Here is a 14,049-nt window from a genome sequence, read left to right on the forward strand (position 1 = left end):
TGGCTGCATTGCAGTCGGGGGGTGAGAAGAGCTGGTCCAATGTGGGGGGGCGGGGGCGTGGCTTTCGGAAGGCCGGGCTGTTAGTGCTGTATTATTACCAAGAGAGGTGGTGGGATCTCCATCCTCAGAGGTTTTTAAGTCCCGGCTTGATGAAGCCCTGGCTGGGATGATTTAGTCAGGTTTGGTCCTGCTTTGGGCAGGGGGCTGGACTTGATGGCCTCCTGAGGTCCCTTCCAGCCCCAGAAGTCTATGATTCTGTGCTTCTATTGGCACGGGTCAGCCATGCCCGGCACGGCACAGGCGCCAAGAGCGGCACACACCAGCTGATTTTCATCGGCAGATGAGGCGGGAGCCCAGCCCTGCCCCTCCTCCCCCCCTGCAGCCAGGAGCTTACTCCGAGCCAGGCCGCCGGGGGAGTAACACAAGACCAGCCAATGCTACCAGCCACCACCTCAAGGGGAAAGCTCTGCAGCTTCATGTATTTATGAATGAAGCTTTAGTGAGCAGGAGTGTTAGTGACTTGGAAAAGTATCCCCAGCCCTCGGCCCATCCGCCGAGGTTGAAGGTCACATTTCAGCTGGCCGCCTTGGCGAGGGTGCTGACCCCGCCGCAGGGGCTCATGCCCCGCAGGAAGGCGATCAGTCGGCTCCTGTTAGGACCGCACGGGGGTCTCCAGACTGAGGCTGTCACTGACTAAGGGAGACCTCCAGGAGAGAAGCCTCAGTCACGGAGGGCAGCAGCTGCCCCTAAAGCTAGTCTGGTCACTGACACTGGCAGCGTACAGGGTCCGGACTGTGTAAATGCAGCTGGGCAGCCCCAGGGGAGCTCCTTGTTACACGTGGTTAACACCCTGCGTGCTGGATGCTCTCCCACACGTGCACACCCCGCTAGGGACCCCCAGCCCAGCAACAGGACAGGGGTCAAACTAAAGCCAAGCTGGGGGTGCCCATGCAGCCAGGGCCTGCTCTGCTTCCCCAGGGGACGAGCTGACTCACCTTCCTTGGCAGCGTGAAAGCATGGCGACCTCGGCCGCGCCTGCTGTGCCTTCCTGCGGCACGGCCTTTCCGAGTCGCCCAGCCCTGCCCCTACCCTGGCCTGTGGGGTGGGGGAGGCCCTCGGCCACAGGAAGTCACCTCATGACGCTGCTTGTCAGCTGGCCGGCGCCACGTTGGGTCCCAGCAGGCCCGCGGCTGCACAGGGTCCTCTCAAATGCAGGGCACACGCGGTCTCCGTCATAGTTGCTTGTGTCCCTTCCACGCTCGGGAGAAATGACCCAGGTTCTCCCCAGCTCCTTCTTGGCCCTTGGTAGCAGGGGCTGCACCCTGGCAAGTATCAGGCGCAGGCTGTTTTCTCTCTGGCTCCTGAGCCTGCCCAGCACTGTGCTGCCCGAGGTGCTTCAGCGGTGCCAGTAAGACAGTGCGGTGCTGGGGCTACAATGGCGGGGTGGAAAGCGTTCAACCCAGCTCCCAGGCCTTCTGCAGCCTGCTGCACTCAGCTGTGGGCAGGCAGGGGAAAGGGGCAGCTGGGGGGTCCCCTCTCTTTTGAGACAGCTGCAGCCACACATACCCAGTCTCTGCTGCGGCTGTCTCAAGGCGACATCTCTGTGTCCAGCTCTGGGAGTCGGGTCAGCCCAGGGCTGCGAGTCAGGACTTATTCGGGGCCAAGAATTTAGCTGAATTCCCAGATAGGACCAGCCAGGGGTGTGACTGAAGAGAGAATCTGTAGTACGGAGCGTGAGGGTTAAAAACAAAAGGAAGAGCTTGGGCAGGGACGGAAACCTTCATGCTTCAGGGCATGAGCTACCTCAGTTCAGAAGGAAACTTCCCGGGGGGCGTGTTATGCCCTGACTGGGGGGGGTTCTCGTCAGAGACAGGCGACCAGGCTGGACAGATGCACTGGTCTGCTTCCGATAGCCGTCCCAGTGGCCTGCTTAGTACCGTGGTTCCCTCATGACGCCAGCCCGTCTGTCGGAAAGCCCTTGTGGCCGAGGCGTGCGGGTGTGAGCGCTAAGGCCCAGGTGCTGAACTCAGCCTTTAAATCCCATTGCAGCGCTGGGCCTGTGTGCTGTCACCCACCAGCGGCCAACGACGTGGTGCTGTTGGCCTTGCGCTCCTAGCAGGAAGCATGCCCTGCCCACACCGCAGAGCTGCGTGCCTCCCAAACCAGCACAGAGCTGCCTGCTGAGCAGGCGTGAGCAGACCACAGGGCCCTCAAACCTGGCCCCTGGGATGCAGCCACAGCCAGAAGCGGCAGAGAAAGGGCTGACGTTCCTGGGAGCCATCGCGTTGTGCACTCCTGTCCCAGGGCTGGAACGTTGCCTCCTGCCCCACCCCCAAGCATGCCCATGGTGGGGGCCTTCACACACGTTTTCCCAGCGTCCTTGCACATGCCTGTGTGAGTCAGATAAACCCTGTTCTGTTGTGGAGCCTTTGGCTTTATAGGTCTCCCCTAGCAGCACCCTTTGCTGGCTAATTACATGTTACCTGACAGCTGCCTTTAGTTCACTCCACAGGTCAGAACTGGCCCATGCACGCTCCACAAGTCCAGCAGCCTGTCTGCCGAAAGGCTTAGCCCAAGGGGGCCCTTCCACAGCAGCACGTGAGTGTCTTCCGCCTCTACACAACCCTCTGTCTCCTTCCCTCATAGCCCCATGTTACACATGGGGAAACAGAGGCACAGAGCCATTTATGGGCCAGCTTTTCTCTTTAAAGAAATCTCTGCATCCAACAGTTCCCCTGTCGGCATTTACGGAGGTGCCTAGGGAGAATGGGGACTGTTTTTGACCATCTGGCCAATAGTGACTTGACCAAGGTCATGCCAGGGAGTCAGTGGCAGAGGCCAGGTTGAACTCAGCTTGAATCCCAGTCTGGCACTTTAGCCATGAGGTAGGACTTGTGTGTGGCTACAGATTTCTTCCTCCCATCAGCTGGTTTGCCCTCGCTGCTGGGTGCTGGGTTACCTCAGCATCATTCTGGCCTGCTCTCCACCCCCTCACTCCAACCCTGTTCCCTCTTCCCCTGTGTGTGCTCCTCATTCCACCTGCACCCTGAGCGGCGGGTGTGGGGGTTTCTCGGTTCTCTGAGTTTTCTTCTGCTCCTGTGCTTGGGAGGGGCCTGCAGGTTGGAGGTGCTACGGCCAAGCCATTGCGGGTGCAGCAGATGTGACGTGTGGGCAGCCGGGTGCCCTTGGGTAAGGCAGGACCGTGCTAATATGGAGACGTTGTGTTTTGCTTTTTCGGTCCTCTAGGCTGGTCTGCCGTTCAGTCAGCCAGGCATTTGTTCTCTCCTTCATTCATTCATTCATCTAGCTGCTAGCCCGCACCCCTCCCAGTAGCCGCTGAGATCAGTGCCTAGTCACCCTGCTGCTAACTCCCTCCTCCCCGCCCGACCCAGGCCACCCACCCGGTCCGTCACCAGCCCCAGACACAGACCCCATCTCGCCAGAGCCGTTGGGCGTCTGACCCGGCCATTGCTGCGCGGGGGGGGCTGCCAGGCTAGTGCCACGGCCTTTGAAAGTGACGCATTGGGATACTGACTAGCTTTGTCTTCCCCAGACTGGGGGCCTCGGCTGAGCCCCTCTCCAGCTGGCGGGAGGCTGGGCTGTGCCACCCACCCAGCGTGACTCGGTGGGGCACGGACTGCGTTTCGCAACCCACCCCCACCCCGGGCAAGGGAGACATTGGATGATTCAGCTTCGTCTTTTTGCTTCCCTTGCGTCTCAGGGCCTTTCACAGAGAGCCCCCGGGGGCTGTTTCACTTCACCTTTTTTATTGCAAAGCAACACCCCCACAAAGGGTTAACGGCCCATTGAGCAACGGCCGCCCCACGGAGCCTGTTGGGGCAGCAGCTGCTGCCATTGGGTAATGGCGCGTGTGGGAGTGGGGAGGGTCAGCCCCCGTGCAGGGCAGGCTGGAGGGGTCCTGGGCCATGGGGCTGTGGGGGATCACAGCATCTGGAGCCCAGTTGGAGGGGATCCCTGCACCCCCCTCCTCCCACACCACTACCCCCTATCTCCTTTTGGAGCTTGTTGGAGATCGCCCCTTTGCAGGCGCCCCCCCTTCAGTGAGCGCTGGCATGGACGGGGCGTGTGCAGCTCAACAGCCCCATGGCAGGGGGCGGAGGAGCTCACGGCCCCCCTCTTTTTAGACCCTGTGCATCTGCGACTAGAGGAGTCACCCTGCAAGGGGCGTGAGGCACTGGCTCCTCAGTGGGGCAGGTCACTGACAACCAGGCGTGACCTCCGCTCACCAGTGTTTCCTGGAAGCTAAGCACTGGCGGGAGACGCAGAGGCCACCCAGCTGATTAGCAGAGCAGCTTGTGTGTGTGCGTTGGTGGTGCACATATGCACATGCCTTGGTGCACATAAAATTTATTCCACACACAGATTGGAAAAAAGTACTAGGGGGGGACCACTGCTACTCTCCCCTGGCCATCACCACTCCACATGGCTGGTTTCAGAAGCTGATGCCCATCTCCAGCCCCGCTCTGCTCCCACACACCCAGCTCGGAGTCCGTTGTCAGGGAATCAACCGCAGCGAGAGGGAACGTGACCTTGGAAAGAAAGGCCGTCCTTGAGTCAGAGATGGAACGCGGCTTCCTCTGAAAGGGAGAGATCGGAGAACTTCTTGGGAATGCCCCCTGCTATTCCAGTGCTGGGATCCCTGCACACTGCTTCCAACGTCCCAGGTTCATTTCCACCTGCAGACAACCACCCTCTGTTGCATCATGGCAACACCTCTGGGCTTTTGGCACCAGTTATATGTGTAAGAATACTCCTTGTGCCTGGACCCTGAGCGCTTGAGCCCAGCACCTCTTCCATCACAAACTAAGCCCCAGGAGCAGGGTAGGACGTTGACTCTTGTGCGCCTTCATCTGCGGCAGGTGGCGCTGACGACGGTCACGCACACCAAAGCGGGGCGAGGTGGTGATCCCATCTGGCGATCGTGCCGGGCCTGTGCTGCTGAGGGTTAACTGGGGTGCACAGAGGGGGAGAAACGGCGCTGGCCCTGGGCAACAAATCTCTGTGCCAGGCCAGTGTCAAGGAGCCTCCCCTTGTCCAGGAATGCGGAGCCCTGCTCTGGCCTGCACACGGGAATGCTGCAGCCTGCGCCCAGCCGGGGGAGGCTGGCTCACAGCGAGGGAGTGGAGGTGGAAAGGCGTGGGCTACATAAGGAGAGCCCGAGCCCCTTTGCACCAGTGCGTGTGAAAACCAGGCCCAGAGGAGTGGCTCTGCCTGCTTGGAGAGTTTCTGTCCTGTAGGGGGACCGCAGGAGGAGGACGAGGACTTTCGCTGGCAAGTCCAGGCAGCTGCAGGGCTGGGGCTGGGACAGGCACAGCTCAGGTAAAATCCTCCTCTTGAGGAGCCGGGTGCCAGGGGGCTTTGCCTGCACCGGGTGGGTCTGGGGCAGCTGATTTCGGCAGCAGGGTGAGGAAGGAAGGAATTGGCTTTGTGAGTTTCTCACTGCTGGGGGATGAGACACGATTTTGTTTCTGGCAGACCCGGAGGCAGCTTTTGATTTAGGTTCAGGGCTTGGGGGCCCTCCAGGGTACAGCTGCCAGCCGCTCCCAGCCTGGAGGAACTGGCTGCGCGTCAGGTGGTTTTACAAACCTTCCAGGGAAGAGGCGCTAGCTATCAGTGGGGCCTGTGTGTCAAGGGAGGGTTTGGTCTGTGTGTTTGTGTGGGAGGGAGCTTTTACTGGGAGGAACTGGGGCTATCATTGCTCTGAGCCTGGTGTGTTTAATAGAGGTGCAGCGGGGGGAACAACCAGCTGTTATGCTCCCAAAGCAGGGTGTGTTTGGGCTGAGTCTGGAAAGAATTCCACTGGCCTTTCCTGGCGGAGCTGCTGCAGGGAGCTGGTTTTCCTATTTTGCAGGCTTCCTTTCCCACCCGGGGATACACGCCACGCTTTGCAAACTGGGGAGAGGAGCTGGCCTCATGCAGCACCCTTTCCCCACTCGCGTCCCACAACTTTGGAGGGGTTGCACGAATATAAATAAGACCAGGATTTGGCCCTGCATGACCACCCAGCACTGAAATGCAGCCTCCTCTGGGGTGGGACATAACTGCTGTTTCACAGCGCTGCCCAGGGAGCGCTCATCCACGCAGGGAAATGCAGCCACCTCGGGGTGACACACAGGTGGTGTTTTCCAGTTGCACAGTGATGCTACTGTACAGAGGAGGTGAATGACCACCAGATTCCAAACATTTTCCAAGCTTTGCTGCTCCAGGATTTTTGCTGCCGGGTTCCCGTGAAGTCCCTGACCTAGGTCAGAGGGTTAAGCTAACAAAAGGAAGGCAGCTTGCTTACCCTGGAGCAAAGCAAAGTGGCTGGCAAAGATAGATTGACCCTTATCCTCCACTCCTCTGCCTAAGGTAGCTGCTGAGACCTTAAAACTCATCACTTTGCCTAAGTCCTAGATCACAGCCCTGCTCACATTCAGCTGGCATGTGCAGACCTCTCCAGCGGGAGGGCTGGTCAGGGACTTATGAATATGAAAGGAAGGGAAGGGTCAAACTCAGGCTGAAGCTGTGAGGAACAGAGCAGGTAATGGGCTAATTTCTACAGCTCTGCTGCAGTGCCCTCTATCCTGCCCTGCATTCTCCCTCCTTCACCCCCAAATCCCACAGCCCGCAACCCACAACTCAGCCAGTGCCCCTCCATCCTGCCCTGCCACCCTTGCTGGGCTCTCAGTCCTGTGGGATGCCACCCCAGCCCCTGCAGCTCAGAGACAGCGGGACAATGGCTAAGTTCTGACATGTCCGTGAACAGAGCCAAGAGGCAGGTAAAAGAAATGCAGCGGCAGGGAATGGCAGAAGAGGAAGAGTTGCACAGAACAGATGGTGCCTTTTGGGGTGAAAAGCAGCTCCAGTCCCAGCCAATGTTCCCTCTAATTTTTTTCCATCCATGTGCGGGATAATTTTTGTTGTGTGCACTGAGGCATGTGTAGATGTGCACCACCCATAGAAACATCTGCTACCAGCTGTGGGCGGCTGTGGGCGCTCTGCTGGGCAGCCTTTAAATCTTTGCTGGTTGGCAGCCCAAGCACTCAGCTTGCAGGGTCGCAGGGCCCAGTGACGCACAATTGCAATTATTTTCACTCTTGGGGCTGGGCCACCCTTGGGCATCCACCAGAAGAAAAAAGTGTGTTGAATTCCCTCACTTTGGCAGTACTGGTGCAAATGGAGGGGGCTTCTTCTATTGAGGGGAGCGTTTAGGGGCTCATTTCCCACCTTCTCCCTGCAGCCAGAGGGGCGAGAACCTTGCTTAGCTTTTTCAACAAAAGTTGAGGTTCCCAGGAAATCACCTGACTCCTGGAGCTGAGGCTTTCAGGAAAATAGCAAAGACCCTGAGCAGTGTTCCCTGTAAACTGAGCACTTGCGTGAGAGTGTCCAGGGGAGAGTCAGGTGCGGCCCAGCTGACTAGCAGGGTGCCCACAGCCGGCAGCCTGTGTTTCTATGGGTGGTGCACCTCCACACATGCCTCAGTGCACATCGCAAATCTTATTCCACCCATGGATGGACAAAATTAGAGGGAACCCTGAGACTTGCCGCAGAATCGTAGGCAACACCTGGTCTGGTACTAAAGGTCTGCAGAGCTTAGGGCTGGTTTCTCCCTGCCCACCAGGAGCATGGGGAAGCATGACTTCACCCAGCCAGTTTCATCAGGCTTCCTGCTAGCCTGGGCTTTGATCCTACCCTATTGCGGCCTGCTGCAGCCTTGATCCTAGCTAGCCTGCTGGTGATCTGAGGTGCAGCCAAGCCTGGTGTTATGTACCTTTCGCCTGGTAAAGATTTGGGAAGCAACAAACAGGCCATTTCTCCCCTACCTTGCAAATGCCCATCACCCCGGCGCCCCCTTTTCCCAACCCAGTGTGAGGCTAAGTGATTGACAGCTGCCAGTCTATAGGGAACAGCCCTCCATGCATTTCCCTCTGGTCTCACAGGTTCAGCCCCTGAAAGGAATTTGGGCGCTCAGCTCCCAGGTGATGCCTAAATACCTTTGAGTTCCTTTCCCAACCTCTGCACCAGCAGCTCTGATGAATCAACCTCCTTCCTGCTTGGAAGGTTTCATCTTTCCAGGGTGGTTTCCACGGTGAAAAAAAGGAGGAGGGGGAGGGGAGCTGTCCTCTGCCCCACAGCTCCTCGGCCACAGCTGTGGGTTAAATCTCCCCCTCTCCCTCCAGAGGTGCCCTGGCTCATGAGTTTCAAGAGCAGAGTTGTTTCTGCTAGCTGGGTCCCCAGTTGGGCAGGGTTTTATGTGCTCCTGCACCAGGCCCAATTGTATCAGGCTGGTGCTAGACCCAGACCCCATTCTATAAGGCTGCAGTAATGCGTGCCAGCCGCGTGAATGGCTGCCCCAAAGGAGAACAGGTCACGGCGACTCACGGCAGAGCTGTGGCCCACACTGTGCTTACTGAAGATCAGTGCAGCCTCGCAGGGCGGTGCAGGACAGTGAGGGAGCTGGGACCTTAGACTCCTGCCGGTCGGAAAGGGGAACTGGGCTGGGCAAAGTTTGGTTCCAGGGTTTCCTGGCAGCCACCAATGCAGTCCCATGGCAGGTCCCACTTGCCTGTGCTCAGACGTCCTGGTGCCAGTCACCTGCCACTGACCTCGTCATGAATGAATGCCTGACAAGGGTTTAACCCAGGGAGAGTGGGTTCCCTCTTGGCCAGAAGTCAGGTGAGCCCAAGGGAAGAGAGAGGGAGCTTTTCAACTGAGGCGGGTACCTGCTGAGGGTGGGGGGGTCTTTCTTTCACTGGCTGGAGCAGAAAGACCAAGACGTTTAATCTTGAGCAAGCTCAACTAAATCACGTAAATATTCAGGCCACCACATGACCTGGGCATACAGGTATGTAAGTAGAAAGGGAATGTTTAGTCAGACGCGACTCGGTTATTGTTATTTGGGGTTCAGCATGGGACTTTTCAGGCTGGGTGAGATACCCCCCCTCCTCCCCGTACACTGTAACAGCTAAACTGAGTCCCAGGGAAGTAATTCTCGGTGCTTCATCACTTTCTTGGTATTTCTTTCTTTTGTTTTCAAGCTATTTCCTAGGAGAGGCTTCCCACAGGGAGATGTCCCAAGTGTGTCTTCCTGAGTTTTCAAGGCAGGGCTTTCTCACTTGGGTAGTGGCAGTCTACCTCCCAGCATCAGGGAATCGTGGGAAGCTTTTTAAGCAGAGCCTACAGAGACAAGGCATTTTAAGATCTTTGCCAGCCTCCACCTTCTGCACTTGGGAGTGTCAGACTGAAAACAAAAGAAAGAAAGGAAGCTGCAATCTGATCGCTGACCTTTCAGTCTTAGGCCTGGATCTACACAGACACTCCTGTAGGACACAGGAATCAAATCACGACCTTACGAAAAAAGTAAAGTATTAACAAAAGATAAAGTATACCCAGAAAGCAATGATGCACAGAGAATTACTGCCCTGGGACTCAGTTTAGAAGTTACAGTCTACATGGGGGATCCCTCACCTAGCCTGAGACATCCAAAACCCAAATTAAACAGTAGCCAGATCCTGTCTGACTAAACGTTTCTTTTCTACTTACGCATCTGTATGTCCAGGTCGAGTGGCAGCCTGAATGTTTACTGGAGATATTGGCCCTGCTCAGGGTCAAACGTTTTGGTCTTTCTGCAGGTGCCCAAGGTGAGCTCATGGTGGCTTTAGGGTCCCACGGGGACTTGCAATTATTAACCCTTTCCCCGCTGACCCCCCTGCTCCCAGCAACGTCAATGTCTCTCCTGGAGCTCTTAGCTCAGCCCTAGGGACGAGGATGTAGGCCAGGGAGGCCGTGTCCACTCCGGTCCCTGCGTTCGTCACATCCCGTCCTCTCTCCCCAGCCGTTGCACATCGGGGGACGTCCGTTGAGAGATGAGGCTGCTGTGGACCCTCCCGACCCTCTGGCTGTTGGTGGTGCAGTCTCTCTCTGCTCACAGGGCACGGACGCGGAGAGAGCTGGCACCAGGCTTGCATGAGCGGGGCATCCGCGATGCCAGCGGCTCGTATTGCGAGAGGAGTGATGCCTGCTGCCGTGGCAGGGACGACGCCTGCACCGTGCCTTACCTGGATACCCTCTGCTACTGCGACCTCTTCTGCAACCGCACTGTTTCTGACTGCTGCCCTGACTTCTGGGATTACTGCCTGGGCATCCCACCCCCCTTGCCTGTGCAGAAAGGTAGGTGGGGCAGCCTCCTCCAGCCTGTGATGCCAGATCACCGGACCCACAGGCTGACCAGGGGTCCTCTCTAATATTTTCCATCCATGGATGGAATACATTTCATCCATGGACATGCACACGTCGAAACACACTGGGGGTGCGCTGCTAATCAGCTGGGCCACACCTGAATCTCTCCTGAGTGGCCGCCCAAGTGCTCAGCTGACAAGGATCCCTGCTTCAGGGCCAGGACGTTCACACAGGCTCATCAGCAATGAAGCACTGATGCTCACATGCTCCTGCCCCATGGCAGCCCCTCTGGCCTGCTCAGCTCCTGACTTCTCAGGTCAAGTTTGTACAGGTCACATCCATCCCCTTGGGGCAAGGCTGGGACCTGCCCCTGCCACCCCTCAAATGGCTATAACAGGCTGTTTCACCTGCTGCAGGATTTGAACCAGCAACTTATGAGTTTCCTGCCTCCTCTCTTCTCCTTTGGCATCAACAGTGATTCTGCTCAATGGGGCCTCTGTTCCCTCTCCTGCCCACGTGGCTGCCCCAGCCCCAGCCCCGTCCCTAAGGGAAGCACCCTGGCTCAACCCCCAAGTCCCAGACCCAGGGAGAAATCTCTTTGTACCCCTCTGCTGGTCTGCTAGCCACCTGGCTGCCTTCCCAGCCCACTGCCCAGCTCTCCTGCCATTGCAGCTCTTATTTAAGATGTAATCATCTTCCTGGCAACTGCGAGACCTCCGCCCGACCGCGGCTGGGAACGTACGCACTTCACACGCGCAACAGCTGCCTGTCTCCAGCCCCGGGCAACATGTGGGGAGCTGCCAAGGGCTTTTCCTAGAGCTCTGGCAGCCCCTTGAACAAAGAACCTTCGCCCCAGAAGTGCTGGGCACTAGGAGACTCGGACCTGGAAGGGAGATCTTTGATCCTGCTCCAGGCAAACCAATCCGCAGAGGTGGGGAAAGTACCTTAAAAGTTACCTGAGTAACTTTCACTTGTGGATACTTGAGTACAATCTAGATGGGCCGTGTGTGTGCGCGTGCGCGCATTTACTCAAGTAGTTTTCCAGTGAGACCCTGGTAACTTGTACTTAAGTACCCTCCCCCCCAGCAGCTGCACTTTTACTCAAGTAACCTTTGGGGTACTTCTCCCACCTCTGCCAATCCTGCTGTAAGAAGAGGCAGCACAACTGGAGCTGATGAGTTTGTTCCCAGGCAGGGAGGGTGGGGGCTGAGAGCAGAACCTGGTCTGGTGTGTTCCAGTTCTGTCTTTAGCCTCCCAGGGGGCAGATCCTCAGCTGGTACAAATCAGAGTCTTCACTGGAGTCCTGGCGACGTCCCCCAGAGGAGAATCTGCCCCACATTAGTTATTGCCCCTTCATGAAAGGACCCATGCTGCAGTACAGTGGTATTCTGTGTTCTGCTACGCCAGCCTCCGCTGTAAGCCGGGCCCTCGTGCGGACCCACAGGAGAGAGTCCAATGCCACCCAGCTGCTTAGCAGAGCACACACAGCTGGGGGGTTTTGTTTCTGCTGGTGGTGCACATTCACCCAGGCCTCAGTGCACATAAAATTATTCTGCACATGGAATAGGGAAAAAAAAAAAACGCCCCTGGATGGAAAAGGTTACAGGGAACATTGTGCTAGACCACAGTAAATCCAGATAACAGTTTTGCCTTCAGTAGCCTCAACTCACAACCCCACCTGCAGCAGCCAGGCAACGAATTTGACCCTCCCTAGGTAAACGGGGCTCTTTCCCTGGGGCTGAAATGTGGTATCTCTCACCTAGCAATGCTGCGGGACCAGCCGGGACAGGGGAGGGAAGGAGAACAGTGTGTGTGCTCTGCCCCTGCAAGCTGAATTCCAGGCTAACAAACCACGCTGGAATTTGGCCAGTTCCACGCGTTACCCTTGAAAACGGGACCTGTCATTGACCCATGATCAGGGCCTTGCGCTGAAGTTGCTGTTTCTGTGATCAGAGCCTGATGAGCGTTCAGATCATGACCAGCATTCCCTGTAAGCTCAGCACTTGGGTGGACACCCAGGAGAGATTCAGGTGCCACCCAGCTGATCAGCAGAGCGCCCACGGCTGGCAGCCTGTGTTTCTACTGGTGGTGCATATCCACCTGTGCCTTGGTGCACATAACAAACTTTATTCCACGTACAGATGGGGAAAAAAATGAGCAGAAACATTGATTATGACCTCAGCGTGGTAACATTAACCCCGATGTGTAGTCTGGGCCTCCCTCTGCCTTGCAGTGGGGAAATCGTGTATCTGCTGGCTGTTTTCCCTTCCCTCCAGTGCCTGAACCAAAAAGCTTTCTAAGAAGCCATTGAGGAACCCGTCAGCTTATAAATATGAATTGAGCCCTTGTAACTGGTATCTTTATCTGAAATGTTTCCAGTCCCTGTGGGCGTGGGCGGCCCTTTGGGGCTGACGAGCCTCTCAGATGAGCTCACCCAGGGAATGCTGCTCTCTGCTCTCCCTACCGTAACAGCACAAACCACCAGGCGCGTCTTGCTCAAGCCAGTGGAAGGGGGGACAGTGCGCACCCCTTTTGGAGTCGCGGTTGAGCTGGCCCAAAAGGGGGTTCTACACCCCCACCCTGGGCGAGGAGGGTCCCAAAGCAAAGGGGAATGGTGGGCGTGTGGGGCGCTGGCCCCGTCGCAAGTGGGAATCCAGGCTCCCCAGTGGAGCTGTTCTGGCTTTGCACCTGTGTAAGCAGAACCTGCGCCTGCTGGCTGTGCTGCAGGGAGCAACCCGGGCCGTGTTTATGTCAGGGGCCGGCTGGGCATGCGTCACACTTCGGCCACGCTCGGCTCCGCCGGCACCGAACCCAAAACCGCACACATGCCCTGGGCCAGTGAGTCAGAGGCTGGTAAATCACACGGCCCCAGCGTCCCTCACTGTACTTTGTCCAGCTGCCCTCGTCGCATCCAGCCCCAGGAGACAACCAGGGAGGAGGGAGTTACGGATCTGCAGGGCAGCACAGCAGTGTCTTGCCAGCAGCTGCAGATCAGCACTGTCTACTGACCTCCAGGAATCTGGCTGCTGGCTCCTCCTACCCTGGGACAGTGCTTAATCCTTTCATACCCCGGGAAGCACCATCCGGGATGGCTTAGGTAGGCCCAGAAAAGATTGGCTGTGATTCAGAGGTGAGGAATATTCCCAGGCCAAACTCAAATCCATTCTAGATGGGGGAGGCAGGGATTTGAGTGTAAGGGTGAGGCAATGGTTTGGATGCTCGCCTGCGGCTTGGGAAGCTTAGGAGCAATTCCCTGCTCTGCCACAGACTTCCCTCAATGACCTTGGGCAAGTCACTTACTCTCTCTCTCTGACCATGGCTCCTTGGTCTGTGTGGGCTGGTGATGTGGTTAATGGTCCCACTCCAGGTCCTTTGACGTCAATGGAGAGACCCCAGCTGACTCTATAGGCTTCAGCGGTGATCTAAGCTGCCTCGTGTCTAGCTTGGCATAACAGTTCCTCACTAGGCTGTGTTCTTTGCATCTCACCTGTCCAGATTGTGTTCGTGGGGGACACAAATACCCACCCGGAGCCACCTACAGAGAAAACTGCAACCTCTGGTGAGTACATTGGCTTTCCTGAGCCTGCGTGCTGCTGCCAAGTTTTGCTAATTATTTCCTGGGCTGCTAACGAGTTGTTTGCATCAGCTAAGTCAGACAACTGGGGTTTCTCTTTTAACCATTGGAAACGTATTTTTCCTTAGGGGATCTCACACCCCAGCATTTCCGCCCCTCCCTAGACAAAGAGCTCTCGGCAGTTTGCAGAATTGCCTTAGAGTGCAGAGAGCCGCCCGAAATGTGTTGTAGGGCCCATCTGCCCTGGCAGGACAGTCCAGCCAGATGCATTACTTTAACAGATTCCAGCGCTC

At 57.0% G+C, this 14,049-nt stretch overlaps 1 protein-coding gene across 1 annotated transcript in view; it reads left to right on the top strand.

The window, feature by feature from the left end:
- The first annotated feature begins 4,945 nt into the window (after window positions 1-4,945).
- Window positions 4,946-14,049, top strand: part of TINAGL1 (tubulointerstitial nephritis antigen like 1) — a 30,227-nt gene continuing 21,123 nt past the window's right edge. Inside the window, exons 1-3 of the mRNA XM_074976128.1 lie at window positions 4,946-5,340; window positions 9,839-10,173; window positions 13,678-13,741. Coding sequence (XP_074832229.1) covers window positions 9,870-10,173; window positions 13,678-13,741 — 368 coding nt within the window. The 5' untranslated portion in view covers window positions 4,946-5,340; window positions 9,839-9,869. The remainder of the gene's footprint in view (window positions 5,341-9,838; window positions 10,174-13,677; window positions 13,742-14,049) is intronic.

This window comes from Carettochelys insculpta, chromosome 24 (assembly GCF_033958435.1).
Source record: "Carettochelys insculpta isolate YL-2023 chromosome 24, ASM3395843v1, whole genome shotgun sequence".
NCBI lineage: Eukaryota > Metazoa > Chordata > Testudines > Carettochelyidae > Carettochelys > Carettochelys insculpta.